Genomic DNA, 27,960 nt, shown 5'->3' on the forward strand with positions numbered 1-27,960 from the left:
TTCCCATACCGGGAGTCGAACCCGGGCCGCCTGGGTGAAAACCAGGAATCCTAACCGCTAGACCATATGGGATGTACAGAGAACCCAGCAAGCGGGGTTTTGTCGCCCTGTGTCTAGTTTGCATTTGTTTCTGCAAATCCGGAGCACCTGCTGCATGTGACGTCAGCGAACACGCCCCGCGGTCGCGCTTTAAAAAAAAAAAAAAAACACGGGAGTTGGACGCGTTCCTCGTGTTCCCCACTCGCGGATTCCAAAGCTGCGTTCGGCTTCTGAGTCAAACCGAACGAACGGACCGGTTATTTTTAGCGAGCGTCCCACCCCCGGGACCCGCGGGGGCATCGCGTCCCAGGTAGACGCGAGGCTGCTGACGTCAGAGGGCGACGCACCGTGACGTCTGACGGACCCCCCCCCACCCTCCGAGCTCCTGTAGCTTTCCACGCACCTTCAGTGAAACGATAACCCGGCGATAGGAGCGCGTGTTGAGGACCCAACACATTTTTTAAAAAATATATATATTCTATTTGATTATTTGATCTTATTTTTTAATTTCGACATTTTTTTTTCGTTTTTTTTTTTTCTTTTTTCCGGGTGGACTGAAATGGAAGCAAGATGTCTCGCTGTGGTGGCGATGCTGGTGTCCGGCGTTCTCCCGACCCCCGGATCCACGCGTGGCGGGGAGCGCCAGTACCTGAACGAGTGGGCCGTGGAGGTCCCGGGGGGGCTGGACGCCGCCCGGGAAATCGCCCGGGAGCTGGACTACGAGCTCATCCGACAGGTAAGAGACGGAGGAGGAGGAGGAGGAAGAGGAGGAGAGTCTTCATCCCGCGTTTATTATGCATGGCGGGGAAAGTGAGAAGCACGACCCTGGGAGCAGATATGATTTCGGGAGTTGGACGCGTTCCTCGTGTTCCCCACTCGCGGATTCCAAAGCTGCGTTCGGCTTCTGAGTCAAACCGACGGGAACCGACGTGGTGGAGATGAGCTGGGACGTCAGGGGTTAACAGGTGGATATATTCATATGAATATGATGTCCTCGTCCTCCGACAGATCGGGGCTCTGGAGAACCTCTACTTGTTCCGGCACCAGAACCATCCCGGCAGGTCCAAACGAAGCGCAGAACACGTCACCAAGCGGCTGTCTGAGGATGACAGGGTATGAGGCGCACTGTCCGCTCTTGTCTCTCTTCTTGTTTATCGGCCTGGTCGCCTGAACGGGATACGTGGTGTTATGAGCAACGTGTCTGACTGAAATGTTTCCTGTCCAGGTGTCGTGGGCGGAGCAGCAGTACGAGAAAAGGCGGAGCAAGCGGGCGTCTCTAGGCGACAAGTGCGAGACCTGCTCCATCGACAAGATGTTTGACGATCCCATGTGGAACCAGCAGTGGTATCTGGTGAGTCTGGAGGTTTCCGGCCAGATTCATCAGCGCAACGGAGCCGAGACGTTTCCGAACGGCTCCTTCCCAACAAATCGTTTGGTCCGATCCGACATTGCGGCGCATAAAAATATGAGGGCGGGGATTAGTTTTCCAGCCCGGGGGCCGGTTTATCCATCACTAAATTGAATTGTTCGTTTTGCCACTCCGCCTCTATCCAGGCTGCTTCCCAACGCCCCGGTCCGTGTGGATTCTGCATCCTGGTCACTCGGTCGTTTCGGGGCGATTTGATAAACTGGGTTTCCGGACCACGGTCCTTGCTTTGTTCGCGCTGCTTACTTGTTTGGTTGAAGCATTTCCGTTTGTCAAGGTGTGTTGTTCTGGACACACACACACACACACACTCAGACGCAGATCTACGCAGCTGAAGCTGACGTAGACAACCTGATGTCCAAGTGATGTGTATAGATCTGCCCCTCCCCTGGTCTCCCACTGAGGCCAGAGCTGTCAGTCATTCTTCAGTTGCGTGTATGTGGAGGAGAACGACAAACGACAAAAACCTCTCTAAAACCTCATCTGTCCATATTTTCAGGTGAATGGGACCGACCCATCAGGCCCTGGAAATGTCTTAAGCCAAAGCAACAATGCTACTAACAACATCCTCCTTTGCTTTCTGAAACATTCGTTTTCCCTCTTATTTTCTAATTTAATATCCAAATTATTTCTCTCAGACAAGCTGATGCCTGTTTGACTATTGCATGTAAAATCCTATTAGTGGCGTTTCTACAGTCTTGTCTATATAATTGCCGGTATAGTTGCTCTTAAAGTGATATATTATTTATTTATTTTAACGGGACTCATTAATGACCCGTCTACTGGTCCGTATTAATCACCGTGTCCGTAGCATGAGCCTACTGTTATCTACCTCAGCCATTCCTGCTGTAATCTCTAAACGGCGACCGCTCAGTTTGGAGAGCCGTCCAGCAGGGACAATGCACCCAAACAGCCCAACAATCCAGTCCTGACAAACACAAAGGTCAATTTCTGAGATAAAGTAACCCTGCGTTTCCCCCCTGGCCGCAATAAAAATGCCCTTTAAAGTGAAGTGACTTTCCTTTTGTGTGCAGTGTTTTCAAGCATAATCAAGTACACACACACACACACACACACACACACACACAGCCTCATCATTTCCCTTTTTCTCTCTCCTTTTTATTTTAGCAAGACACTCGTACGTCTCCCTCCCTGCCTAAGCTGGACCTCCATGTCATTCCCGTGTGGAAGAAGGGAATCACAGGAAAGGGCGTGGTCATCACCGTTCTGGACGACGGACTGGAATGGAACCACACGGATATTTACCCTAACTATGTAAGCCCCCCCCCCCCGTTGCCGCAGCAACCTCCACCATTTGTTCATGCAGCTGTTTCCATGGCGACCAGGCTGCATCCTTTGCTACTTAGCCAGAGAAGCTCTGAGCCAATTAATCTGTTAGCGGCACAGACAGAGCTGTGTAGAATTATGGTAAAAACTGGGTTAGATGTGTGACCCAGATCGCTCTGAGAGGCACCACTCCACACACAATGGGACCGTTTACATGCAGAGAAAACACACTGCACACTGGGGTATACTGGCGTGAGACCTTGGGAGGTTCTCTCTTATCAACTGCTGTACACCTAAGGTGCAACTGGCTGACAGACGATCCAGTTCATGCTCTGCTCATTTGTAAACTACACATTTATATGTTTTTTTAGGCACTGGTGGCAGTTTAATTTTCAGTTTAAGTTTTGACCTTGAATCGTCCATGTGGCAGAAGCACGTGAGAGAAAGCTCGACTAAACAGTTCTGTCATATCCAGTTGATTTTCTCTGAGGCATTTCTATAGGCATGGATGGTGGCACCAGCAGCCCTAGGCTAGCCTTACCTTTGAAGATCAAACAACGGTATCAAATAATATCACATTACAACAATTAGTGCATCTGTTGATCACAAACATAGGCTTGCAAACAGCTTTTTAGAACTAGCCTTCTACAAATCTGCTAAGGAACTTAGTTTAATCTTCAGCATGATGATTACATGAATATAAACAGAAAATGGCATATAAAATGTCACGCAAAAACAAGAGAATTTTAAAGACCCACAACGCATGGTTGGGTGCAAATGGCACTTGCTCCTGATTGTATTTACCTGAGAATCCTGGACTGTCTGAAGGCTGTGTGTGTGTGTCACCATTAATGACACACTGTGGACCATGACACTGGACTAGTTGTCCTGTCCTGTCCAGTACCTTCAAACATGGACCGATCATTTCTCTGATTCACCATGTTGGACTACCCTACCTGGAAGGGGTTGACCATTATAAACTTACTCCGTCCCAAGAATTCCTTACTCCCTTTTTTCTCAAAGTTTTTTTCTTTGGAGTTTTTCCTTGTGTGCAAAAATGTTTGCGGGATCAAATCCCAAACCAAGAGTGATGGTTAAAGATAATTGAGACATATTTTTTTTACTTGTGACGTGTATGTCTATGATTGTTATGTGAAAAGAAATATGAAACCATAAATAAGTTGATCCACATTCTGTTGCAAAATTTTAAACAGAAACCAAAGTCAAGGCAATATTGACATCATGTCACAATTAACCTGATCTTTGCTCTTCTCTCCCTTTCCATTTCTCCACCTTTCACTCCACCCTGCACCCAAGGATCCCGCAGCCAGCTATGATTTCAACGACAACGACCCCGACCCGTTTCCCCGCTACGACTCCACCAACGAGAACAAGTGAGTCAGTCGCTTTTAATCTGCAGTTTATTCATGTGCCTGTGCCTCCTCCAATGAGGCTAAATGGACAATTTCATTTCTAATTCCTGTACAATGCCAGACCTGGGGTGTGAGCCTTCCGAAATGACCTGGCTGAGGGTTCGTGTACACTCATGCAAGGCAGATGTCTGGGAGTTGCACCGGGACGCGGTCCAATTTAAAGTTAATCTAGTGCTCTGATGACATTGCTCATTGCTGGCACTCAGAGCCGTGAAAGCAAAAAAGGAATTCCACTGCGTGGTTTTTGCATAATGAAATGTTCCCCGGAAAACAGAGCAGCCTCTTTCTAAAATAGAACCGGTTTCCCCCTGTGATTTGTCGCATAAAAACAACATTTCTGCCTAAGTGGGACTGAATCAAGCGTAACACCTGTGTGGGTGTGCGGTGTGAGCGAGCGAGCGAGAGAGAGAAAGTGAGAGGGAGACGGTGAGAAGAAGCAATCAAGTGTAATATCTGTTTTTGTGTGCTTTTGAAATAATAACCCACAAATGCAAAAGATTTACATTTATCTACATTTACAGCATTTATCAGACGCCCATATCTAGAGCGACTTACAATCAGTAGTTACAGGGACAGTCCCCCCCCTGGAGACACTCAGGGTTAAGTATCTTGCTCAGGGACAAGTGGGATTTGAACCTGGGTCTTTCCCCAGTGAAGGCCATGACCGGAGGATCAGATGAAAACCATGGGCCTTGAAAGAATGCATTCATTACTCGAGAAGAGACACACTTTGGGAGATTATTAAAAGAAAAACTGACATGGTATGTCCACCACAAACAGATTATCTTGAATTTTGTGAATTCATCCAGAGGTGAAACAGAGACAGTTAATATGCATGTTCTCATAAGTCTGTTCTCTTCTCCAGTGGAATATGTTTAGCCAATCATGCTTTTATAACCTGTGGAGAACCTAATTTTAGGCAAAGTGACTGGTGTTTCTATGTGGGGTTTTTTTTTCCCCTCAACTGTACATAAGTTAGTTTGTGGGGGCGAGTGTGTTTGGCTGATCTGCTGGATGGCTGATGTGTTCTGATTACATCTTCCACTCTTATTTCTAATAAAACTAAACAAGTGGAGAAAACTGTCTCCTCTCATCACATTGGATGATTCATGAATTAAATTAGTCTCCCAGTACATGCGCAAGGTGGTACACAAACAAAAATAAATGTTATTTTGTAACTGCGTATTGTACATCAACTGTTAAATGGCACAAAGAGAAGGTTTGCACGTTTTTGCATGACTTTCTAGGAGTGCCACCGTGAGTGTGTATTCGTAGATGTGTGAAATCGACCTCTCCATGACACGACGTCCCTCATGCCTATTGCATAACAAGATCAGAATGGAGGCTGGCGGTCCAGGCCGGAGCCGTAAACGTGCAAGCGAGTCTGCAGCGCAATATGTCTCCTCTCTAGACCCTGGCGTGGTGCTGTAGGGCTACTTTGTTATGTAATGAATCCTGATCTGCATGACATGGGAGTCAAATCTCTTCTTATTTTTTTTCTTGTGATTACAAAACAATGTGAATTACATGGAATATAAAATATAATACAAAGACCTTCACATTTTTTCTTAATATCTGATTAAGATGCTTTTTTTTCTGATGCAAGGTTCCATTTGTAGCCTACAAGCTCGTAATTCATAAATGTATTATTTCTTGATTTTATGAAAGGCCAGCTGTACATTTTATTTTAAGATATTCCTTATAAGACTCTAAATCGTGATGGACACCCTTCCTTGTCGTATTCCAAGATTTCGGAACTCTGAGCAATAGTAGCTGTCAGATTCCAAGATTTCTTGGTCTAAGTATGCAGTTAAATGAAAAAGGTGGACATTGTAGACGTCCGCTGGGTTTGTGATAGAGGGTCGGACCCTTGGTCTCATTTGCAATCTGACCACATACAGAGGAGCGTAGCAATTATAGCAGGGCTGTGGAAAATATTCATCATCCTGTCCTCCATCTTTCCCACTCACGGACAAAGCCTTTTCATAGCATGACTCATTCCCTGCCAGCTGTTAAAAACACACACACACACACACACACACACACACATCCTGCTCTCTCCGTCACACATGCTCCTTATATTAGGCATTCTTTGTTATCTATGTACTTGTGGTGCTGGTTCTCTAATTGCTTTTTACATAACGCACTCACTTATATCCGAAAAGGGTACCACAAAGGGGGAAAGGGCTTTTGACTGTGGGCCTGTAATTGGAGCGGCTGGCCCTCTCCTTCATGAACACATTCATAATGCACTGTGAAGCAAAGCAAGTGTGAATCTCAAGCACTTGTCTCTACCCTGTTCTGTATCCGTAGCTGTGTAGAATATTAGAATATGTGACGAAATTTAACAGAGCGTGTGTGTGTGTGTGTGTGTGTTCAGGCATGGAACTAGGTGCGCAGGTGAGATCGCCATGCAAGCAGACAACAACAAATGTGGAGTCGGTGTTGCCTACAGCTCTAAAGTTGGAGGTAAGAGCATATGAACGAATGTGGGGTGAGTTTATTGGTGGGTCTCAGGTGAACATTTCCGTGTCTGTGTTTAATGGGGATATGAATGCTTTGTGAGGACTAATTGTGAGAACACAGAGACACAGCATAAAAAGTACATAGAAAATGTTGTATTATTGAGAGTTCATTCAATACACCAGTAGTTTCCAGCTGGAGTGTGTAATTATTTAAAATGAGCGTTTTTTCATGTGTTCCAGGTATCCGGATGCTGGACGGTATTGTGACAGATGCGATTGAGGCGAGTTCCATTGGCTTCAACCCTGATCATGTGGACATCTACAGTGCCAGTTGGGGTCCCAATGATGATGGAAAAACTGTGGAGGGACCTGGCAGATTGGCGCAGAAGGCCTTTGAGTACGGCATCCAGAAGGTGCAAACAAGTGTCAGACTCTCATACATGGACATGGTTTTAACTGTCCCAGGATCTAGATTAATAACTTTATGACAAATATATTATACATGTGAAACCACCTCTATATTTAAAAATACTTTTCTTAACCTTTTTAGAATTAACAGAATTTTCGGAAACTGAAATAAAAGTAAATGAACTGAACCAAATGAAAATTCTTGGTAAACTTTTGTTCATGAGACAGAAATGATCTCAAGCTTTCAGAAACACAGAAACTTTGGCCGCAAGGTTCAGTAAATTTCAAAAAGAGTCCTGTTGTGAAATGTAGATTCTCTGATTGACTTAAATTGTCTGGTGCCGCCTGTCTTGCTCACCCTGATGACACAATTCACTGACTTATTATGTGTGTGTGTGTTTGTTTCACTAGGGTCGGGGTGGTAAGGGCTCCATCTTTGTGTGGGCATCAGGAAATGGTGGTCGCCAGGGTGACAACTGTGACTGTGATGGCTACACTGACAGCATCTACACCATCTCCATCAGCAGCGCCTCGCAGCAGGGTCTGTCACCGTGGTACGCTGAGAAATGCTCCTCCACCCTTGCTACAGCCTACAGCAGTGGAGATTATACTGACCAGAGAATTGTGAGTTACAGCTCCATCGCTCTAGATCCAGGATGACTGATGTTTCTTTCATGAGCTCCTAACATCACTATTTATTAAAAAAAAAAAAAAATGATACAAGCAGCCCAACATTTATAAATGGAATAGGGCTGACTGGTGGGTTTCCAAAGTGTAAAATATTCCTCGTGACACCTCATGTCTAAAAACATTTTTTAATTAATTGACATAATTTCAGAAGTGTAAATAAATGTGGACAGTGAGTATAAAATACACATTGAAGTGAATTAACAAAATAAGCGTAATTCTTTTTTATAGTCTTTTACAGTTTCTTAGTCACTGTGCCATCACCTATTGCTCTGTTCTAAAATCTGTTCACATTGTACTTTAAATTGTTCTGCATGCTTGTTTATGAAAAGATTTTAAATCGCCTTTCAACCTGCAAAGAACCAACGCATCGAGTGCTGAAGTTCTCTGTTTCGTTTGTAATTCAGCCACCTTCTTTATATCCAAATATTGTTTAAAATGCACCTTCTAAGCTGCCTAGGGACCTTATTTTCCCCTGAATCTTACGTAGCAGGGAGTTCCTGGTCTTCATCACACACACTTTAAAAGAGGATTGATTTGTTGTGAGCCAATGAAGTCCCTTTTCCCTGTGGGTGTTCATGGCAGATCAATGTTGAGTGAGTATGACTCACTGACGAGTCACTGTTGACTCTCCTATGGAGCCAGTGTGGTCTCAGATGGGTCGAAAACACAATCATCTTTCCATGCAGTGATGCCTAATGCAGCCATTTTTCTAATTCATAATGTATAGCGGTGGTGCAATATCCCGCTCAGTTCAGTTGAATTTTATTTTTAAAGCTTGTATCGCTTTTTTTTTTTTTTTTTTAACCTTTGTTAAATATATGCCATTCTAAGTTGTTTCCTGACTTCCTGCCTCTACAGACCAGCGCTGATCTGCATAACGAGTGCACAGAGACGCACACAGGGACCTCAGCTTCCGCTCCGCTGGCTGCTGGGATATTCGCACTTGCTTTGGAACAGAAGTAGGCATATATTTTACACATTACCCACAATGCCATTTTTTTACAGAGCATCTACAAATTTTGGAGCTATTCATAGTATGTTGATTCATCTTGATTCATTCATCTTCAGTCCCAATCTCACCTGGAGGGACCTGCAACACCTGGTTGTCTGGACCTCAGAGTTTGACCCTCTGGCCAACAACCCTGGCTGGAAGCGCAATGGGGCGGGGCTTATGGTAAACAGTCGCTTTGGCTTTGGCCTTCTGAATGCCAAAGCCCTGGTGGACTTAGCTGACCCTGCAACCTGGAAACACGTACCTGAGAAGAAGCAGTGCATCGTCAGAGATGAGAGTTTCCAACCAAGGTGTGTTTGTGTGTTTGTGTGTGTGTGTTTGTGTGTGTGTGTGTGTGTGTGTGTGTGTGTGTGTGTGTGTGTGTATGTGTGTACCGCATTACCCAGATGTGGAAACAAAAATTCAGATAAGCACACAAAGACAGAGATTCCCTAAAGTTCCCTTTAGTCTTGCTAAACTGCATTCTGGCGGTATGGATAACATCCGCAGTGCACAGAATTAAAACCTACAGCTAGATATACTTTGTCTTTCTCTCACTGCCCCGCACACAGACAGAGATAAATTCTTTCCCATCACAGGCCATCTGCTGTCTTACAGCAAAATTAATCATGCAAGTGCAAGTTAGAGCTGTTTGTTTCTGTGTATGCGTGGAGATGATTAGGATAATGTGGTGAGAGAGAGGCGGGCAAAGAGTGGATGAGAGAAAGTACCTGAACAGATGTGACTTCAGCTAACTTGTGGGATTAATTCTCTCTGATGGCGTGTCACAGGAAACACATGATAATGTAACATGGGAGACACATAATAAACCAAAAGGTCAAAGGCCACTATGTCTGACACACATTACACATTCATCTTTTTAGTGCTTCCTACTGTTAAAAGACCAACATCTGTTACAGTCCAAAGGCCATCCGTGCTGGAGTTAAAATCGCTGTATTTATATTGTTCTAGTCCATTTACAAAAAAATTGTCAGTACATTTATATGTACAGTACATATGATGTAATTGGTAGTGAAGCCACTCCTGTGTGTGTGTGTGTGTGTGTGTATTCAACTGACCAAAACTGGACTAGATGCTCTGAACATAGACCATAATTGGATAAGATTCCAGAGAGTGCTGCCTTTTCATTAAATGTGCTCCCACATTAACAGAAGATGTGTGTTTGTGTATTAGACCTTTAAAGGCTGCGGGTGAAATCACCATTGAGATCCCCACTAAAGCATGTGCTGGTCAAGAAAATGCAGTCAAGTTCCTGGAGCATGTACAGGTGGAGGCCAGCATAGAGTACACCCGCCGAGGAGACCTTCACATCACACTGACGTCACCATCAGGTACACACACACGTGCACATACACTTGTTTTAAGGACCTTGACAATAAATATGAATCACGTGTTTAATACACGCTGACAGTTGTGCTTGTTCTGCTCAGGCACCAGTACAGTGTTGCTGGCAGAAAGAGAAAGAGACACTTCTGCTAACGGCTTCAGAAACTGGGATTTCATGTCTGTGCACACCTGGGGTGAGGACCCTTCTGGAACCTGGACCCTTAAAATCACTGACACGGTGAGTGAACACAAAATCACATTTTCTATTCCTAATTCTTTCCAGATCTATTTTTTGTTCTGGCTTCCTTGCAAGCAACATATGGCGTGCCTCATTGTTTCTCAATGTCTACAATCTCTCTGTAGTCTGGACACATGGAGAACGAGGGCCAGATTGTAAGCTGGAAACTGATCCTTCATGGAACATCAGAGCGGCCGGAGCACATGAAGCAGCCAAGAGTCTACACTCCATATAATGCGGTGCAGAATGACCGCCGTGGTGTGGAGCGCATGGAAGCCATGATGCAGGTCTGTGTTCATGTTTTTTATTTTTAGCCTCGTACAGTTACAGCTTTACCAAAATGACATTTCTATTTCTGAATACTGATTGAATTTCACTCAACCAATCATATGCCTTTGGAGAGTGTAGGTTTAGCACTACCATTTCTAACATGGCTACTGTGTCAGTAATTGGTGGTGAAACTTGTTAGTCAGAGTTAGGGAAATCAGCATATTGATTGATTTTCAGCATATTAATCAGATATTCAGTTATGAAAGTGGTCTTCTGTTTCTTTCATATTGAAGAGTTGAAAATATTTAAACAAAAGAAACAGAACCAAAAAGAAATTAACATGCATGTCATATAAAAACAGCGAAAAAAGACAACTAAAAGATAATGGGACATAAGTGAGACTTCTAGTTAAAGGTCCCCTATTATGAAAATTTAACTTTGTGAGATTATTTAACATTATTACGAGTTGGCCCTGCAGTGGCTAGAAATGGTGATGTGTATAAAGAGTGCTTTGGCCATTCTGTTTCACCATTCAGAGAGCGGCATCTCAGATGGTCTGATCTGGAATGTCTTTTTGACGACATAAGGGGAAAGGTTACCTCCTGTTTCTCATGCTTTTTCTGCCCAGAGAATTTCCCACCGCTCCCCAAAAAAAGTCACTCCACTGACTGTCACGACTTCCAAATGTGTGAAGCATTCCAATTGCTTGACGATTGAATGCAAAAATGTTTAATTTAGTTCTGACATTATAGAACAGTGGGTTCATTTTATTTTTTTCTGGAAAAACGCTGACACAAATTCAACATTTCATAATAGGGGATCATAAGAAGATGATCGCATAAGCAGTTAAGAAGTCCTGTGTGCAAAAGGTGGCGCCTAGTGGCCATGACCTGCTATGGCTAGGGCATGGCACAGATGAGAATGGTTACCAGTGAAATTGAACATGTAACACCGAATGCAAGACTGGCAATGTACAGTGTACAATTTTAAGAAGAAAGGAGACCTATGTAACTCAGATAAAGGTATTATGGCCTTATTCTCTTTTAATTGAATTTAATTTCATTGAAATATCATGACACTGAAACTGGTGGTGAGTGAAATAACTTTAGGCATCCAAAATGTACCCTGTGTTAATGCTCGTCTCACTGTATGTTAATCCTTTTCTGTCTTCAGGATTCCCCCACTCAGAAGCCCCCGCAGAAAGCACAGCCAGCACAGGGGTCACCACCCGTCCCTGCCCCAGTAGAGAAAGTGTCGTTGTCTTCCTCCACCTCTTCCCCTCCATCACTGGCTCTGCTTCGTCTTCTCCAATCAGCCTTCAACCGACAGAGCCCGGTGGTTCCACAATGGCCCGCCACCTCCTCCGCCCGTGGGAGGGAAGAAGCAGAAGAGCTAGAGATGGAGAAAGCGATTGAGCTAGAGCTGGAGAGGCAGTTGGAGAGGGAAAAGGTGCAAGAGATGCAGAGACAAATGGAGCGTGAGAGAGAGGAGGAGATGGAGAGTGAACGGGAGCAAGAGATGAAGAAACGGCGAAAGGAGGAGATGGAGAGGCAGAGAGAGAGGGAAAGGGGGAATGTGGAAGGTATCCCAGAGGAGAGGCTGCATCAGGCCATTGAACGGCTCAAGCTTGAGCCCGAAGAGAGCTTCTATAGCAATGTCAACAGCCACGCCTACCAGCACAGAGATGAACGCCTGCTGCAGGCGTTTTACAACATGCTGTCTGAGACGTCACAATGAGTCCATCGAGAGGAAGGAGGGGGGGCATGTTGGGGGGGGGGGGGGGGGGGGGGGTGTGTGTATGTTGTTTGAAACAGGGAGATGTTGTAGAGAAATGTAAAACGAGAAGATTATAGAAAATCAGTGGGAACCATCTCTTCTTCTCTGGGATATTTAGCTGCCAGGATGGTTTCATTTACACCGTCGTAAAATTTCATAAAGAGATTTAATGGGGATTAAATGCAGCCGTTTCCAGACAGACTTGCAGAAGAATGACTGGTCACCACTGAGGAGCAAATGCGCAAGAATGCAAAATGAATAAGGATAACAATAAGCATAACGGGTCTGAGAGTTGAGTAATGGCAACTGGACTTTCTTTCTTTCAAGTAGACACCTTTCATTCTGCATCCACAGAACTTTGTCAATCTGTGGGTAGTTCAAATTTGTGGGCACAAACCAACTACCCTCAGATTGACAAAGTTCTGTGGATGCAGAATGAAAGGTGTCTACATGAAAGAAAGAAAGTCCAGTTGCCACGACTCAACTCTCAGACAAATTCACCTGGATGACTGAGAATCTTCACAGACATAAGAGTAACAGGCCAGCATCTGATACAGTTAAACCGGTAGTGGAAAGGTAAGAGAATGAAAACCAAATAAGAAAAGCAGTGAAGTGTTCTTGCATACAAGCTTATTTATTTTCATCACACAACATTCCGGCCTGGGTCTGCCTTTGTCCGTCAGTCTGTCTCTCTGCGAGTTTGTCTATACGACTGTCAAAAGTCAGAACACAGCAAACAATGGTTTTATCGAGATCCAATTTAGTTTGTTCACATGTCATGGTCTGCAATGGATTTTAATTCTTCATCAGTGTGTGCCCTCCAAGTTCAGTGTAGTTGAGGGACATTCTTCCAGTGGCTCAATATCTGTATGAGGCTCTGTGTGCGCCCTCTTGTGGTTGCAAGGTGGAATTAAATATTAGCCCCAGCTCAGTATCACTAATGGAGTTTCCTGTAACCAAAAAATTGGCTGTTTTACAGTGTTTTCTATTAGAACGCATTAGCTTGCCTTTGATGTGTGATGTGTAGCATGTCCCTGTAGCTGTAGAATGCAGACTGGTGTGTTCAAATTTTATTCGAAGGAAGGTTATCACACAAAGCTTCCATTTCCATTTAGGGTGTGTCTTCTTTTCGATTCTGACCCCCTGCTGATTATGTATAGTTTTTTTTTCATAATCAGCAAGAGAATATCTGCCGCATTTACGACTCATTCAGCATCTTCACAGTTGAGCTGGAAACTCAATTGTGGTTGGTGGAAATTTGTGTGTACCAAATACAGACTGGCACCAGTTAGCAAATGCTGACTTGTACCATTTTAACTTTCAATGTAGCAAAATGTTTGGAAGAAAAAAATAGAAGCCAAAAATGAACATGAACTTAAACACTGCCTGAAATGAGAACTAGCTGCCATGGAGCTCAACCCCTCTGGTTCGTGCTGAGATCACTCTCATCCCATATTGCTGCATGCCATTTTAAAAGAATCAGACAACGATAAACTAGATTCTATAAAGAGTGTATTTTGAAAGACTAACTTCTAACTGTGCTTGACATGTCGTTCTGCATTGTAATTACGGTTTTAAATCAAGCAAAACAAAATGTTTCTGATATTTTTTAAATATTTCTGTTGAAGCCTGTAGGGCAATCTGCTGCAAATTTCAACAGTGAAATTGCCTTTTCCTCATCCATTCTCATAAAATGTCGAGTCCACTCATTTCTCAGACTAAAGTAAAGGTTTGCAAAGATGCCATGATCTCAGGGAGTGAAAGGTTATGTTGAATCGACTTTTATCTCCTGTTCCTCATTCTTACACGCTGTGCCATTATTTACACCCCCCCCAAATATATATATCTTAAATCTGAAGTATATTTAAAATTTTCCAGAAAATCTACACGTAAATATTGAGTGTGTATTCATTTTATATTTCAATGTGCATTAGATAAAGACTGTTTATTTTTGTAAGAATGCCTTGTTGTTCATGCCAACAAATATTTCTGCTCTAGTATATATGACCCCCCCTACCACCACAGCCACGCCCAATGTCCTGGGTTTAGTTCAATCAATCTATTTATCGAATAAATGTCCTTATCTTTAAATGATATTTGACCACACAAAAGCTAGATTTAGCTGAGCCCTCTCGTAGGCTGTGCTGATACCATATTTATATCATCTACTAGCATATTCTATGTTTGAGAATTATATTTATGATGTACGCTTGAAGCCATTTATTTAAAAAAAATAAACCCTGCTCTGTCGTCGTGCTGAAGACTAAATATGTTTGTTCTTGTTGACTGTCTGGGCTTGCTTAAGTCACATTCTCATACATTGACAAATGAAAATATGTGGGGGGGTTTTTTCCCCCCAAGAAATGCTACACATTACAAATCTTCTCTTACATTCAAGTCTTGCATTTTGGGGGGATTTATCATTCTAAAATCTGTTCCAAAAATATATGCTTCATCTTTTCAGTTTCAGGGGGGGGAAAAAAGTACTTGTGTGTCTCCCAGGTTCAAACATACACATCCGACTGGCTTATGAAATGAACTGCTGGATGGTGGACATTTCCAATAGTGCACTGGTACACCTAAAGTGGTTTTCAAGACCATCAAGTCAAGGAAATCGATTCTACAACCGCAAATACATCACTTCTTAATGATGACGTACCTGCTCTCTGGCAGCGAAGATGGGGAGAAGCAATGAGAGAGACAGACGGGAAGACGGACAGATATGACAGCATTTAGACCATTTGTTATTTACTCATCCTTCAATGGAGCGTAAAAAAATGTCTTTACATATATTTTTTCTTTGCTCTGATTCTTCTGTTCGAAGCAGAGATGAACAGTTTACAGAGATTCTGTATTACTGAAATTTCTCTGGAGTTTTATTGTTATAACCATTAAAGTTACCTTGCAAGTTAATTACTTTGTGAATATGCTTGTCTATGTGTGTGTCGTGCTGCTTTTAGTGTGTAATGAACATTCTTTACCATGCACACATACTCACGCAGAATGAGAGAGTAGCCCGATATGCCGTGTCACATGAATAATGAATTGTCCCTTCTGGGAAAGGCTGACGTGAGTGGTCCATTAGGGGAAATGAACGTGCTATGGCGTTTCCATGGACTATAGCACCATCTAGTGATTCTGACGCCTATGCATTGAAAAAATGTACATTTTGTCATTCCCAATTTCTTCCCTGAAGAAAGCATATCTGAGTATCATGGATTATAAAATGACAAAAATTATTTTAGAATCTCTCTTAAAATTCATGTGACCACATTAAAGGTTTAAAGGTGTCAGAAACATCAGCACTGGTGCATCGCCACCTTCAGTATATTGCAACTGCACTACAATTGTTGCAGCACTAAAAAGCTGCACATTTAGTTCTATGTTCCAGTTCCACCTATGATTCAGCTCTCAGCCAATCATAATACAAGGGAATGAACAGGGAATCTGATATTCACCCATGGTTTCTTACTTGGATTTTATTTTGAAGTTGAGCTTTATCGTCATTTCAGCTATATGCATGTTAGACAGCAAATAGTTAAACAAAATAACATTTCTCCGGAACCTGGTGCTACATTACAACGCTTAGACAAAGTTACATTCTGACATAATGTGCATGTGTGCGACACCGTCACCGACGTGTGCTACATAAGGTGCAAACGGGACACATGCAGAGTAACATTTCACAAAAACATGTAGACAACAATGACACAGACGGCGCTAAACTAGTGAAATTAATAAATGTGCAAAGTAAAATAGTACAAATACTGCTGTGCAATATGGAATGGTATGCATAAATAGATGATCTTACAGACAGATAATGTTATTCAATAGAACAGAGGTAGGGTGTGTGTATGAGTGTGTCAGACCAGAGGGGAAGAGTCCCTGAGAGTCCAGTTGTCTGATGGCCTGTGGGATGAAGCTGTTGCAGAGTCTGGCAGTGAGGGCCCGAATGCTTCGGTACCTTTTTCCGATGGTAGGAGGGTGAAGAGTGCATGTAAATGTTGTGTAGTTTCCTTCACAATGCTGGTGGCTTTCCTGAAGCAGCGTGTTTGGTATATGTCCATTATGGAGGGAAGAGAGACTCCGATGATCTTCTCAGCTGTCCTCAATATCCGCTGTAGGAGCTTGCAGTCCAATATGGTGCAGTTCCCAAACCAAACAGTGATGCAGTTGGTCAGATAGTCGCACTATAAAAGTTGGTGAGGATGGGTGGTGAGCTGGTGTTGAGATTCCAGGAGAGGTTGTACTGTAGATGAACACCGAGGAACTTTGTGTTCTTGACAATCGCCACACAAGAACTGTCGATGGTCAGTGGAGAGTGGTCCCTCCCTTGTCTTCTGAAGTCAACAATCATATCCTTTGTTCACATTCAGAAATAGATGGTTGACCATACACCAGTCCATCAGTCATTGCACCTCCTCTTTCTACACTAACTCATTGTTCTTGCTGATGAGACTATCATGGAAACAGAAACAGGACAGGAACACAGCCAACATGATATACAATTTACAGTTTACACTTACAGTTTACACTTAAGAGCCAGCTTACACACAGCCAACATGACATACAGATTGATTGGTTATTCATCCATTTTTCTATATTATGGTTTCAGGTCTGTGTCCAGATGATCTGTCCAGATCATGATGATGGCCAGTCCAGGAGGACAACCTTTCTCAGTTACGAATGGGAGCCACTGTGCTTTACCTTGAAATGTATTGTTCATTCATTTATAGTGGTACTGAACACACTCACACTGACAGACATACTTAGCCAGAGCTGGTAGATGCCCACAGTGCATATTTCATGTGTGCATTTTGAGCACCCAAGGCTCTTTCAGGCACCAGAATCCCACACAGGGCGCTGGGTTTTTCGGAGTGTCTGCTACCTCTCTGGGGGGTGAGCGAGCGATACAACAATACTATAGTAGTATTGTTGTAAATCATTTTCCAGAAAGCTGTAGAGTATAATATTTCTGACTAGTGCAGTATTACATTGTTAAACATAACCACACAAGGATTTGAGTGTGGGTGAGTGCACACGTGGTCATGTAGCATGTATTCCTGCTTTCAATCAGCTCCTAATTACAAGAATTGCTGACAAACCCGGATAAATAGGCTGCCAGACCAGACATTGCTGAATTAACAGTCTGCTTTACAGCCTCGCAGTCATGTGATGGTCTGAAGTTTAGGCACTCCGAACTAGAGCAATGAGAGGCTTTGATATGAGATAAATGATTAAAAATGATTTGATGCCACAAGCTTGGCACACCATTCCTCTTTGCAGCACCTCTTAAGCTCCAACAGGTTTGGATGGGAAGCGTTGGTGTAGCCATCTCCTATGTCCACTGAGAACCTCTGCAGATCTGTCAGAGTGACCATCGGGTTCTTGGTCACCTACCTGACTAAGAACCTTCTTCCCTAATCACTCAGTTTAGGTGGCTGGCCAGCTCTAGTAAGAGTCCTGGTGGTTTTGAACCTCTTTCACTTGATGGTCCACAGATGATGGAGGCCACTGTGCTAATTGGAACTTTCAAAGCAGCAGAATCTTCTGTAACCTTCCCCACGATTTGTACATCGAGACAACCTCTCGGAGGTCTACAGACAAATCTTTTGACTTCCTTATATAGACAGGTGTGTGCCTTTCGAAATTATGTCCAATCAACTGTATTTTCCAAAGGTCGCCTCCAATTAAGATGCAGAAACATCTGAAACAGGATGCCTGAACCTGAGCTCAATTTTGAGCTTCATGGCAAAGGCTGTGAGTACTTATTTATGTGCTTTCTCAGTTTTTTTATTTGTAATAAATTTGCCATTATGGGGTGTTGTGTGTAGAATTCTGAGAAAAAATTAATTTAATCCATTTTGTAATAAGGATGTTGTTGTGGATATACACATAAGGTGCAATATACTCCACAGATAAGGGTTTTCCTTCCATTTATTTACAACACATGGCACACAGAAGAAAAAATGTGAACCTTGCGTGGCTTCTCTACCCCACACACTCTTGCTGGCCCTTTCGATTAGGAACTGGAACAATAGCACACATGTACATTTTCTATTCACAAAATATACATTAAATTGTGGTGTTCCCAATACACTACAACATAACAAAAAGTGATGCACTGTGAATACTTTCTATATGCACTGTGTCTTCATGATCCAGTGAATGCAGTGACATTCAGATGCTGTTAGATGCCCCCTCAATCTTTCTTCATATTAGATTTCAGAAATGGTTACATTTTTGGTCAGATGTGGCTGTTTTTTTATTTATTATGCTATTCCAAATGTATAATGACCCCTGGCCCTCCATTTTTTTAAGACTAGGCTATACTAGGCCTGTTGATCATTAATTATGTCTATGGATGTGATCTATTGACAGATGCTGTATGAAATCATCCAGATTGAGGAAGAATCTGAGAGCTGTCAATCATTGGGACCCTCCCATTTTAATCTCTTTTTATAAAGATGTGTTCTGAGCAACAGAAATAATAACACACCAACAAAAGCCGGGAGTTAACAGCATTCATCAGACAAGAAAGAGAATGCTGCTACACTTTCAAGTTACAGTCAAAGTCAACTTTATTATCATCTCACCATATACAAATACACAGAGATGAGTTTGCGAGGCTTCAGGGATTAACAGTGTGCAAAAAGACATAGTGCAAATGGAATAACACTCAACACAAAAACATGACAAAGGACATTGTGCATCGACCCATAATATAGTGCAGGTTGAGACAAACTAGACAAACCAAACAGACAAGTAACAGCAATATTGTCACGTCCGCGAGCTGACGGTGAAAGGAAGGGCAGAGGCAGGACATACTGGGAATAGTGATTTATTAAACAAGGAAACAAAACCAGGCTCGATGGCCAAAAACAGGGGAAACAAAGGGGGAGAACAAAAACAAACCCGCAGGCCTGTGGCAATTGCCAGAACTGAAAAACTACACACATAAGGAAGTCGGTTAAAAAAAAAATGTCACAGCCCCGATGGGCGGAACCACAGCGCCTTATAATGGCGCCCTCCAGATTGGGCCCAGGTGTGTCCCCAGGTGCCCCCAATCCATGACATGATATGATATGGTGATGTTAATAATAATACAGCAGCACAGTAGGAGGTGGCGAGACATTTATTTATGGTTGTGGAGCAATCCTGTTGTTCAGTTTGTTATATGCAGTTTGCAAAAAAAAAAATGCTTTGTAAGAGTTCTGTAGATGATATAAGTCTTCGGAGGTGTTTGAGGTGATGTGGATGATCTTAGGGGAAGCGTGGTATTGAGGAGCCAGAATGCCTGGGGGTAAAAGTTGTCCTAAAGGTCTTTCACATGACCTACATGTCAGCAACCTTTCCTTCGTTTTACCTCTTGCATGCAGTGTTGTTTTTGACAACCTAGATTTAGTCTTAGTCTTTTGGACTAAAATGTTTATTAGTTTTAGTCAAATTTTAGTCACTTCTATATGTGATAGTTTTAGTCCAGTTTTAGTCGACAAAAACTCAAAAAGGTTTTAGTCTAGTTTTAGTCAAAAAAAGGAAAAAAAGTATAGTCTTTTAACAAATTAATTTAGGTCAATAAGTATTGGGGATTTCTGCTGGGCAGTGTCACACATAAGTTGTGAAAATAGAAGCAGATCTATAAGTTCAACACATTGTGAGCTTGCAGATCAGCTATTTTCACCAATAATAACAATAATAAAGGAATGGTTTTTAGACGTATAAAGTTTCCACCCAACTGCAAATACTTTCTGATCTAATGATTGTGCATTACACACAGATAAAGTGGTAACAGTGGAATCAATGTTCATTACTCCAAAAAAGCCAAAAACAAAAACATTCTACTTCAACAATTGCGGCTTTATTTCTCAGAATTTGCTAAAGTACAATGAATATACACATGCCCAAAATATGAGTGATGGATGAGGAACACATATGCTCAACTTGGCCTTGTCTGCCAGTGTAATTAAGATGCATATTATTTGTAAAAACAGACATCATACAACCCCACTCTATCTTTAACTTGTGCAAACAATGTAATAAAAGAATTAAAGATTCCAAAGAGCGATCGCCTGTTCTTTGGCACGTTGTTCCAGGGAGTCTGACTTATATTTGGATGCTGCGGCGAAGGCTGCTGGGATAGATGACTGTGCCCTGTTGTTCTTTGGACCACCAGGTTTCTCTTTAGGAGTTCTGGTCTCTGGGATCTGGTTGAGGAAAAAACAAAGAAGGGATACAATTACTCTATCTCTGTATACAACATACATGTCCTGTAAAGGATTACAGGTGAATACAAAACAATCAAATGTAGGTATACCATAAAAATACTTAAAATACTATGAAAAATACTCAAAATACTACCACGTTAAGAAAATAGAATGGTCTTAAATCTCACTCTATCTTAAGTCTCAAACAAGCAAAACAAAAATACATAGTTTATTAACTGGCCCTGTACTAAAACTTTCTGATCTTTCATTCTGAGCAGCAGCCAAATTATATTGTATCTGTACTGTGTGTGTGTGTGTGTGTGTGTGTGTGTGTGTGTGTGTGAGTGTGTGTGTAATTTGACTGTGAGCGCACAGGTCATGGTTAGGACAGTAGAGGTCACTTGTGGCTTTTAGACTGAAGCTAGCAGACTCTACGTATAACAATAACTCGACCTGTTTAACATATCAAGTTACACGCTGACAGAACATAGACACACAAAGAGATGACCACACCGTCACTGAATGTAAACATGGCTAAAGTAACACACACACACACAATGAACTGACGTTAGCGTAACAAAAGCTAACTTTAGCCTGAAGTTAGCAGCCCATTTGCGGCAGGAGTATGTACTACTCCTACTACTCCTACTCCTACTAGTACTAAACGTACTAATTTATAAGCTTACTATAAAATTTATCACGAGCCGATTGTCGAGTAACATTGTAACGTTACGTAGGCTATACTATATGTTAACAGAACTTGTAACTTACCTTCGAAAAAATATCCTTGTGGTGAGCCTTCAGGTGCCGCTTAAGGTTAGTCGTATTTTTTCCGCCTACTTTGTGGCCTCATTTGTCACCGTCTTCCTTCACAATACACTCTGTTTTATTATATGCTGGGTTATATTTAAAATACACCCCCCCTCCCCACTGCCACTCTGGCCTGAACTCACATATGCTTTCAGCATTCGTGCCGGAGCACGCTTACGTCATTATGGTGGGCGGGGTTTCAGCTTAAACAGAAAGCGGCGCTCTCGCTGATCTCAATGGAGTCGATCGTTTTATGCGTTTTGTCCAGCTGTTGTTGTATGCTCTCATCTGCCCAAATTTCCAATAAACATTGCACCTCTGCAGTAGACCAAAGCGACCCTTTCCCCGCCATGTTGGTTTTGGAACGTCGCAAAAACGTGACATCACGCGTACTGTTCCGTGCTTCAGTACGGTTAGCTCTAACACTTCATACGAACCGCACCTCTTCCAACCGGGCCAGGGCCGGCTAAACGAACCGCGCCCGGGCACGGCTCGGAGCACTCACACTAGCCAAACAAGCCGCGCTTTGGTGGTCAAACGCACTCGGACACGGTTCAAACCGCCTAGTGTGAGTACACCCTTAATTTACACGCACAATAAGCAGAAATGTCATGCATTTGAAACGTCTGACAGACCACCCACTAACATTTTCGTCCATTCTCGTCTCGTCAACGAAAACTCACACAAGTCTCGTCATGTTTTAGTCATCAAAGAGCAGTGTTTATCTCTTCACCGTCTCGTTATCGTCATGAAAAAAAGTGACGTCAACGAAATGATTTCGTCATCGTCATCGTTGACGATAACAACACTGCTTGCATGTTAACATGCTCATGAGTAATAATACAGACACCTTCACCTTTCTTTCTGCCTTTCTGTCTATTTTTCCTTTCCACGTCAGGAAGCTATGGAAGACTGCCATAGGGCTGATTACTTACGTCAGATGGGAAAGTGGGATAAGAAAGAAAAAAGACGACATTCCATAACAGAGTAGCAGCATTCCCCAAGGGAGGAGACGGGCAATTTCTGAACTATAAAACATCCTAAACTGATAGAGACACAAAGAGAACTATGGCTCTGATCCAGTCCAGACAACCCTCAGGTCAATCTTGATTTTCTTTGGTATTTAATTCAGCTATTTTTATATTTAGTTTCCTTTGCTCTGACTCACTTAAAGTGAAGTGATTTTCACATGTGATACACAGCAACACAGCACATGGTGCACACAGTGAGATTTGCCCACCTGTCATGGCTGCAGTGAGCAGCGCCCGGGGAGCAGTGTGTGGGGACGGTGCTTTGCTCAGTGGCACCTCAGTGGCACCTTGGCAGATCAGGATTCGAACCGGCAACCTTCTGATTACGGGGCCGCGTCCTTAACTGCTAGGCCACCACTGACCCCACTTTCCCTCTGTAACTTTTTTTCCACAGTTCTCTCCCTCTTATGCTGTTGACATGTGGCTTCAACCATGAAAAACTGATTGCTCTGGCTGCTTCACATGAGACCTCCTGAAAATTAGGACAATGCCGAAACTGAGCCTCAGTTTGAGTCCTGTCGTTGTCTGAAAAGAACATTCCTTGCATGTTTCGCATTGGCTGCAAGCCCTCCTTCTCGCTCGCTCACCCCCCAGAGAGGTAGCAGACACTCCGAAAAACCCAGCGCCCTGTGTGGGATTCTGGTGCCTGAAAGAGCCTTGGGTGCTCAAAATGCACACATGAAATATGCACTGTGGGCATCTACCAGCTCTGGCTAAGTATGTGCATGTTGTTAATGTTTGGCTGTTGAATTGCAATTTGAAACAGCATGTTAATGAACGTACAGTACAGGCCAAAAGTTTGGACACACCTTCTCATTCAATGTGTTTTCTTTATTTTCATGACCATTTACATTGGTAGATTCTCACTGAAGGCATCAAAACTATGAATGAACACCTGTGGAGTTATGTACTTAACAAAAAGTGGAGACCTGACCTTTTTTCTTGGACTTATGTAAACCTTTCATTTTCTTCTGGTGAAGCCATTATTTTTTGTTAATGTGGATGTATGCTGGGCTCGTTGTCATTTTGAAAGCTGAAATTCTACTTCATCTTCAGCTTTCTAGCACACACCTGAAGGTTTTGGGCAAAAGGCAAATGATATTTGGAACTGTTCCTAATCTCCTCCACCTTGCATCATGATTTAACATGATTTTTTGCACCAATTCCCTTCAAAATTGTCTATTAGTTTAAGGGTGTGAACACTCATGCAACCAAGTTGTACTTTTACATATTTTTTTTTACATAGTTTGTGTTGCAGTTCAATTGAAAAGGTTATAGGGTACATTAAAGGTGGGAAGGGGTCTTATTTACATCCTGGTATTTTTATATCCAATGTATTTAAACCATAAACATAAGTTCCAGTCGTCTAATTTTAAATATGTGTGTGCTATATCTTGCCAGAGATTCAGTTTGTTATGTGCAGCAGCCACTTGCAGGGTGGGTAATATTTACAACTGTGTAATTCCTGAACAACACCACATTCCCCCAAGGTACTGTTTTTTTTACATTTCCAGTCATGTGGGTGAGCCTGTTGATTGCACGATGGGTCGGATTCCTGAATGCACTGAGCTGCTGGCCATTCTCTCCTCACAGGCTTCAGCAGGTCAACTGGAAGAAGCTGTTCCTGGTTCGTCTGCTGCTTGCAGGGGTGCTGTGTAAGGATCCAACAAATAAAATGATTCATTAGCATGTACATCATTAGTTTATGTAGAAAAGAGCCATGCACAATGCTGTGCTATTAACGGGTTGGTGTCTAATACATTTATAATCAAGACTAAATATCATGTTACTCGAGTTCATTTAAAATAACTGATTCATGTAAAACTATTCAAATCTTACACTCGGGGCACTATTCTCAAACCATTGCAAAGCAAAGTTCAATGTGTGGGTCTTGTTCGCTGGTGTAAGGATTTACCTAAAAAGCTAAAACAAGATAAAACCGCTTGGTTGTTAACTGAATCTTAAAGAAGAGAATCCTGATGGCTGACAGATCCCATATTCATAGAGGACGATTTAAACCCACACATGTCACATTTTTTATTTAAGTATATCCTGAGGACACTTTTGACCTTAGACAAGCAAAGAATATCAAAAATTGTTAATTATAATTAATCCAAAGCCTCATGACAATTGTGACCATGAGTCTCATGGCCCCAGCCACCCTTGCTCACCCTTTGGGTCATGACACCTTGGGATGTGCCTATAGTGTGGGGAGACGATGAGCGTTCAATTCTCACCCGTCTCACCTCGGGTAGGGTTGGTGGTCCTTGCTGTGGGGAGCTATGCCAGGTTCCTGCAGCGTTTCTTGCACACTGCTCAACTCTAGTTCATGCACCAAGTTTCACCTACTTGATCCTGACAGACAGCCCACAGCTACTGAACCCACCACCAGATCTGAGAGAGCGGCATACACTGAAGGCAGTGCCCGTGGCAGAGATGCCGGGCTGGGATTGGTTGGCCAAGCACCATATGGACATGCTGGCATCCACCATTCAGAGTCAAGCCCAGGGAGAGGTGGACTATATCTTTGCCATCGATGTTGCCCAGGAGTTGGCACAGAGATACTTGGGACACTGGTGGCAACCCTGCACCCCAAGTTCTACACCATGCCAACCTTCACGCATCCTTATGAAAAGAGTGCCAGATGGTGGGGGGGGGGGGTGTACTACTGTACCTCTGAGCTGTATGGAGGCTTGTGTGCACAGATGCCAGCCCTTACCAGCTTCTGCTCCCAGCTTATCACACAGGACCAGACCAGGGGCCTTAGGGCACGGGAGCTGGAGGGAAGATACCTAAACCGTTACCTGATCAACCACCCGCCCACCTGCCTATAGCTTGTGGGCATCATCTGCTGCAGTGGGCAAGGGGAGAGTTGTCTCACTGGCCAGACATGCCGCTGGACCAGTGCTAGCGACCATTCATGTTTTCCTTTTTTAATGCTGCACCCAACCATGGTCCATTAATGCATGAAATGAGGAAGGAAAAAATCAAGGAAACATAGCGAAGAGAAAATAATATGAATGATATCTTGTCCTCAAAATCATGTATTTAGACGTTCATTTAATCTATTTAAACACAATTAAAGCAATAAAGTGTGCCAACTGTCACATTACTGACCTCACTGGAGAAAATGTGTGTGCACAATGTTAAAAAAAAAATAGAGAACCGAACAAGTGACTGGCAACAGCAGTAATGTCAGACAGGAGATAAAGGCCCGGAGGCTGTTCGAATGTGATAAGAGTCGTGGCTTTCACTGGCCAGCTCAATCATTAACCTCCTCTGCCTTTTCAAGGACTTTAAATACCAGGTATTACCAAGAGAGAGGGCCACGGTTGTCAATGTTGGAAAAGAAAGTGAGAAAGAAAGAGGAATTTCTCAGTTAAGGATGTCCTCTCTGGGGCGAACTTGTCTCATAACTGAGCATAAATAATAAAAAAAAAAGAATAAGGGCCTTGGATGGGGGTTCTGTGTTTGTTGTGGATGAATGTCTTAACCCTCCCATTTCCACCCCACGTGCTCTACTGTAAAGTTGATGTTAATGTAATCTGGGTTCAGGGCAGGAAATGTAAACAGAGATGCTGAGAATTTTCCTAACTGGAAGTGTGTGTTGCAATTCAAGCTTTCTTGTCTCTCTGTTTATTTCTTGTTCCTCTGACTTTTTTTTTAATGTTCACCCACACCCCATCCATGTGTTGTAACTTGCAAGGTGCACCCTTCTTTGTATTGCATTGCTAGCCCATAGATTATCTTTGTCTTACCTTACACCTTACCCAAGATGTAAAAGTTCCTTTGTCATTTTTTTAATCTCTCTACTTACAATTATATTTGCATTTGCATGATATTATATAAAAATAATTCTAATGTTTATTGCAACTTCTCATAAAAATCACAATATGAAATTAGTTTTCCTGGCTAAGACAGGAGACTCAAGAAATGAGTTTATGAATGTTGGCTTCATAGCTCAATCATCTTCCCGTTAGAAAAAAGAATATGGTTGAACACACTAGAAATTATTAATGTCTACAGACAGCTCATGTGTCATTAAATGGCAATGTGCAATTAACCATCCAGTTGTGGTTTTAAAGGGCTCTGTGCCCTGTTTGGCAGGTGAATGCATCTGAAAAGCAGATAGAATCAGAGCGGGACAGGATAGGATCTGCTGTACGCTGTATTACTCACCACGCTAGACATAGGCAGGCAGGCAGAATCCTAACCACGCCCTATAAAAGGTCAGCACCAGAGGTCCTCCCATGAAACCTTATTTAATAGTCAGATATGTTCACTGGGGATTAGAAGAGTCAAAATACCCAGACAGGTTGGGTCGTCTGACAATACTGTGACCATCGTTCTGATTAAGTAGAGGAACCTCTGCATATCCTCATGCATGCTCCACTTCACTTGAATTACATCAGTTCACTTAAACACACAATGCTTCATTAACAATATGTTAGCTAAATGTCACAGGCGACATTTCTGTGTGGTGTTGGTGGATATCGGAAGAGAGGAGATGAGAGCTGCTCTGAAATCCCACAGACAGGCATCAAAAAGCAACAACAACAACAATAGTACAGTCAGTCATCAGTCACAGACCAGTCTGGGTGTGGCACCTCAAGTAATCTGAAGGACTCATGCAGGACCCTTCCACACCCAGGCCAGTGCAACACACCAAGCACTCCGCAATTACCCCACAGTCAAAGCTCAGAGATAGAGCAGCTGGATAATGGCCATGTGCTGCCGCCACAGTGCAGTCCACCAACAGTTACCAGGCACCTGGATTTCATCCAACAGGAAAAATTCTTCCGTTAGCACTTACAGACAAAAAAACTAATCTGCAAGTTGTTGGTATGGATACTATATTGAATTTTCATCGTCGAAATGAGCCCCCTGTTAGACCAAAAACGATCAGTAAACTTAAACGGCAAAACTGCTCTGCCCTGCCAAAAAGTGTGGATTTCAGTGTAATCTGCACATTACTGCGAGTGATTCATATGTTGGAGATGTCTGATCCTAACTGGCGAAACTGTTGGCTGCATCAAGCGATCACTGAAATAAATAAAATGGGTTTAAGAAGTTTCCAATGCTTTATTAACAAAACTGCGGTGGGCTCCGCCCTAGGGCAAGTCCCTACCCTGCCCTTAATCTCCCAGGATGGACTCCATCACCTGCCACCGTGACATGGATTAAGCATTTTTTACTTTATTCCCATAACCAGTGGTCAAGACTATGAGCAAGTGTGACATGTATGTAGTACAAGCAGTTGGAAAACTTGCCCCGGAACACAGAAAACTAGTCTCACTTTTTAAAACAAACTTCCACAATAAAGTCTACAAGCATTCAGACAAAACTATTGCACCAAATATTTCAATGTATAATGGGTGTCAAAACTGTGCAGCACTTCAATAAAATAATGTTTATGCAATACCGATATATGCAACTAAAATGATCAAGATGGTGTGATGCACAGGACGTGATGCAGGAGACAACAACGTCACCCATCTAAAAGCTACACGAGTGCTGCTGAGTTTAACATATGACAGCCAGTACT

At 42.8% G+C, this 27,960-nt stretch overlaps 1 protein-coding gene, 1 long non-coding RNA gene, 1 other non-coding gene and 1 pseudogene across 3 annotated transcripts; 2 read left to right on the forward strand and 2 right to left on the reverse strand.

Moving 5' to 3' along the window:
* On the reverse strand, positions 1-72 carry trnae-uuc (transfer RNA glutamic acid (anticodon UUC)). The gene has a single exon. It is a non-coding gene; the product is annotated as a tRNA-Glu (tRNA).
* A 138-nt stretch (positions 73-210) lies between these two features.
* pcsk1 (proprotein convertase subtilisin/kexin type 1) lies at positions 211-12,353 on the forward strand. Its single transcript, XM_028972870.1, has 14 exons — positions 211-775; positions 1,048-1,152; positions 1,265-1,390; positions 2,594-2,740; positions 4,070-4,146; positions 6,566-6,654; positions 6,891-7,063; positions 7,470-7,682; positions 8,607-8,707; positions 8,817-9,050; positions 9,934-10,091; positions 10,191-10,324; positions 10,450-10,611; positions 11,768-12,353. The coding sequence occupies exons 1-14, from the start codon at positions 599-601 to the stop codon at positions 12,329-12,331; spliced, it is 2,460 nt and encodes an 819-aa protein (XP_028828703.1). The 5' UTR covers positions 211-598; the 3' UTR covers positions 12,332-12,353.
* Positions 12,354-20,206: 7,853 nt separating this feature from the next.
* LOC114786898 (uncharacterized) lies at positions 20,207-21,868 on the reverse strand. Its single transcript, XR_003749263.1, has 2 exons — positions 21,346-21,868; positions 20,207-20,574 (listed from the first exon to the last, which is right to left on the reverse strand). It is a non-coding gene; the product is annotated as an uncharacterized LOC114786898 (long non-coding RNA).
* A 2,765-nt stretch (positions 21,869-24,633) lies between these two features.
* LOC114785141 (globoside alpha-1,3-N-acetylgalactosaminyltransferase 1-like) lies at positions 24,634-25,249 on the forward strand (annotated as a pseudogene).
* The last annotated feature ends 2,711 nt before the right edge of the window (positions 25,250-27,960 follow it).

This window comes from Denticeps clupeoides, chromosome 3 (genome assembly GCF_900700375.1).
Source record: "Denticeps clupeoides chromosome 3, fDenClu1.1, whole genome shotgun sequence".
NCBI lineage: Eukaryota > Metazoa > Chordata > Actinopteri > Clupeiformes > Denticipitidae > Denticeps > Denticeps clupeoides.

Excerpts from the sequence above, each read along its gene's own strand:
- pcsk1 (XM_028972870.1), top strand. The coding sequence starts at position 599 with ATGGAAGCAAGATGTCTCGCTGTGGTGGCGATGCTGGTGTCCGGCGTT. Across the intron at positions 7,064-7,469 it reads TTGAGTACGGCATCCAGAAG|GGTCGGGGTGGTAAGGGCTC; the intron begins GTGCAAACAAGT and ends TTGTTTCACTAG. Across the intron at positions 7,683-8,606 it reads ATTATACTGACCAGAGAATT|ACCAGCGCTGATCTGCATAA; the intron begins GTGAGTTACAGC and ends CTGCCTCTACAG.